Below are 1,132 nucleotides of genomic sequence, written 5' to 3'. Positions count from 1 at the left end.
ATGGCTCATGGAAATTTCACCCGAGTCACTGAGTTTATTCTCACAGGAGTTTCAGAACGTCCAGACCTCCAGATCCCACTCTTCTTTGTCTTCCTGGTCATCTATGGGCTGACCGTGACAGGCAACCTAAGCATCATCACCCTCACCAGTGTGGACTCTCGACTTCAGACCCCCATGTATTTCTTTCTCAGGCACTTGGCCATCGTCAATCTTGGCAATTCAACTGTCATTGCTCCTAAAATGCTGATCAACTTCTTAGTAAAGAAGCACACCACCTCCTACTATGAGTGTGCCATTCAGCTAGGGGGATTCTTGGTTTTCATCGTAGCTGAAATTTTCATGTTGGCTGTGATGGCCTATGACCGCTATGTGGCCATCTGTAACCCCCTGCTCTACATAGCGGTGGTGTCTCGGAGGATCTGCTTTCTGCTGGTCTCCCTCACATACCTCTATGGCTTTTCCACATCGATTGTGACTTCCTTTTCTGTATTCTCAATGGCTTATTGCTCTCTCAATGTAATCAATCATTTTTACTGTGATATTGTCCCTCTCTTAGCCCTGTCCTGCTCTGATACGTCCTTCCCAGAAACAGTAGTATTCATATCTGCATCTACAAACTTGATGTTTTCCATAACTGTAGTTGTAGCATCTTATTTCAACATCATTTTGTCCATTCTAAGGATACGTTCATCAGAAGGAAGGAAAAGAGCCTTCTCTACATGCGCTTCACATATGACCGCTGTGTCAGTCTTCTATGGAACTCTGCTTTTCATGTATTTACAACCTCGAAATAACCATTCATTAGAAACTGATAAAATGGCCTCAGTGTTTTATACACTGGTGATTCCCATGCTGAACCCCATGATCTATAGCCTGAGGAACAAGGATGTGAAGGCTGCCTTGAAGAGATTTCTGACAAATTCGTGCTGTTGATGTCTTTTTGAACTCTACACATCAATGAAGAGATGCTTAAGATAGGCTGCCATTGTGTGGAGGAGATATTTACAGCAATTAGAAGCCAAAATAATGGGTTATTTTCTCATTTTGCAATTTCTCTTTTGAGGAAAGTTTCTAGTTTGCACCATTCAAATAGAAATCTTGAATACAACCCAGGTTTTCTGATCTAAAGAAT

At 42.1% G+C, this 1,132-nt stretch overlaps 1 protein-coding gene across 1 annotated transcript; it reads left to right on the top strand.

Annotated features, from left to right (window-relative positions):
* Positions 1-933, top strand: LOC136175672 (olfactory receptor 8J3-like). The gene has a single exon (XM_065945921.1). It carries the CDS (start codon positions 1-3, stop codon positions 931-933), a length of 933 nt encoding a protein of 310 aa, XP_065801993.1.
* The last annotated feature ends 199 nt before the right edge of the window (positions 934-1,132 follow it).

This window comes from Muntiacus reevesi, chromosome 9 (assembly GCF_963930625.1).
Source record: "Muntiacus reevesi chromosome 9, mMunRee1.1, whole genome shotgun sequence".
Lineage (NCBI taxonomy): Eukaryota > Metazoa > Chordata > Mammalia > Artiodactyla > Cervidae > Muntiacus > Muntiacus reevesi.
The sequence above is the reverse complement of the archived record's forward strand: the minus strand, read 5'-3'. Positions and strand labels throughout refer to the sequence as shown.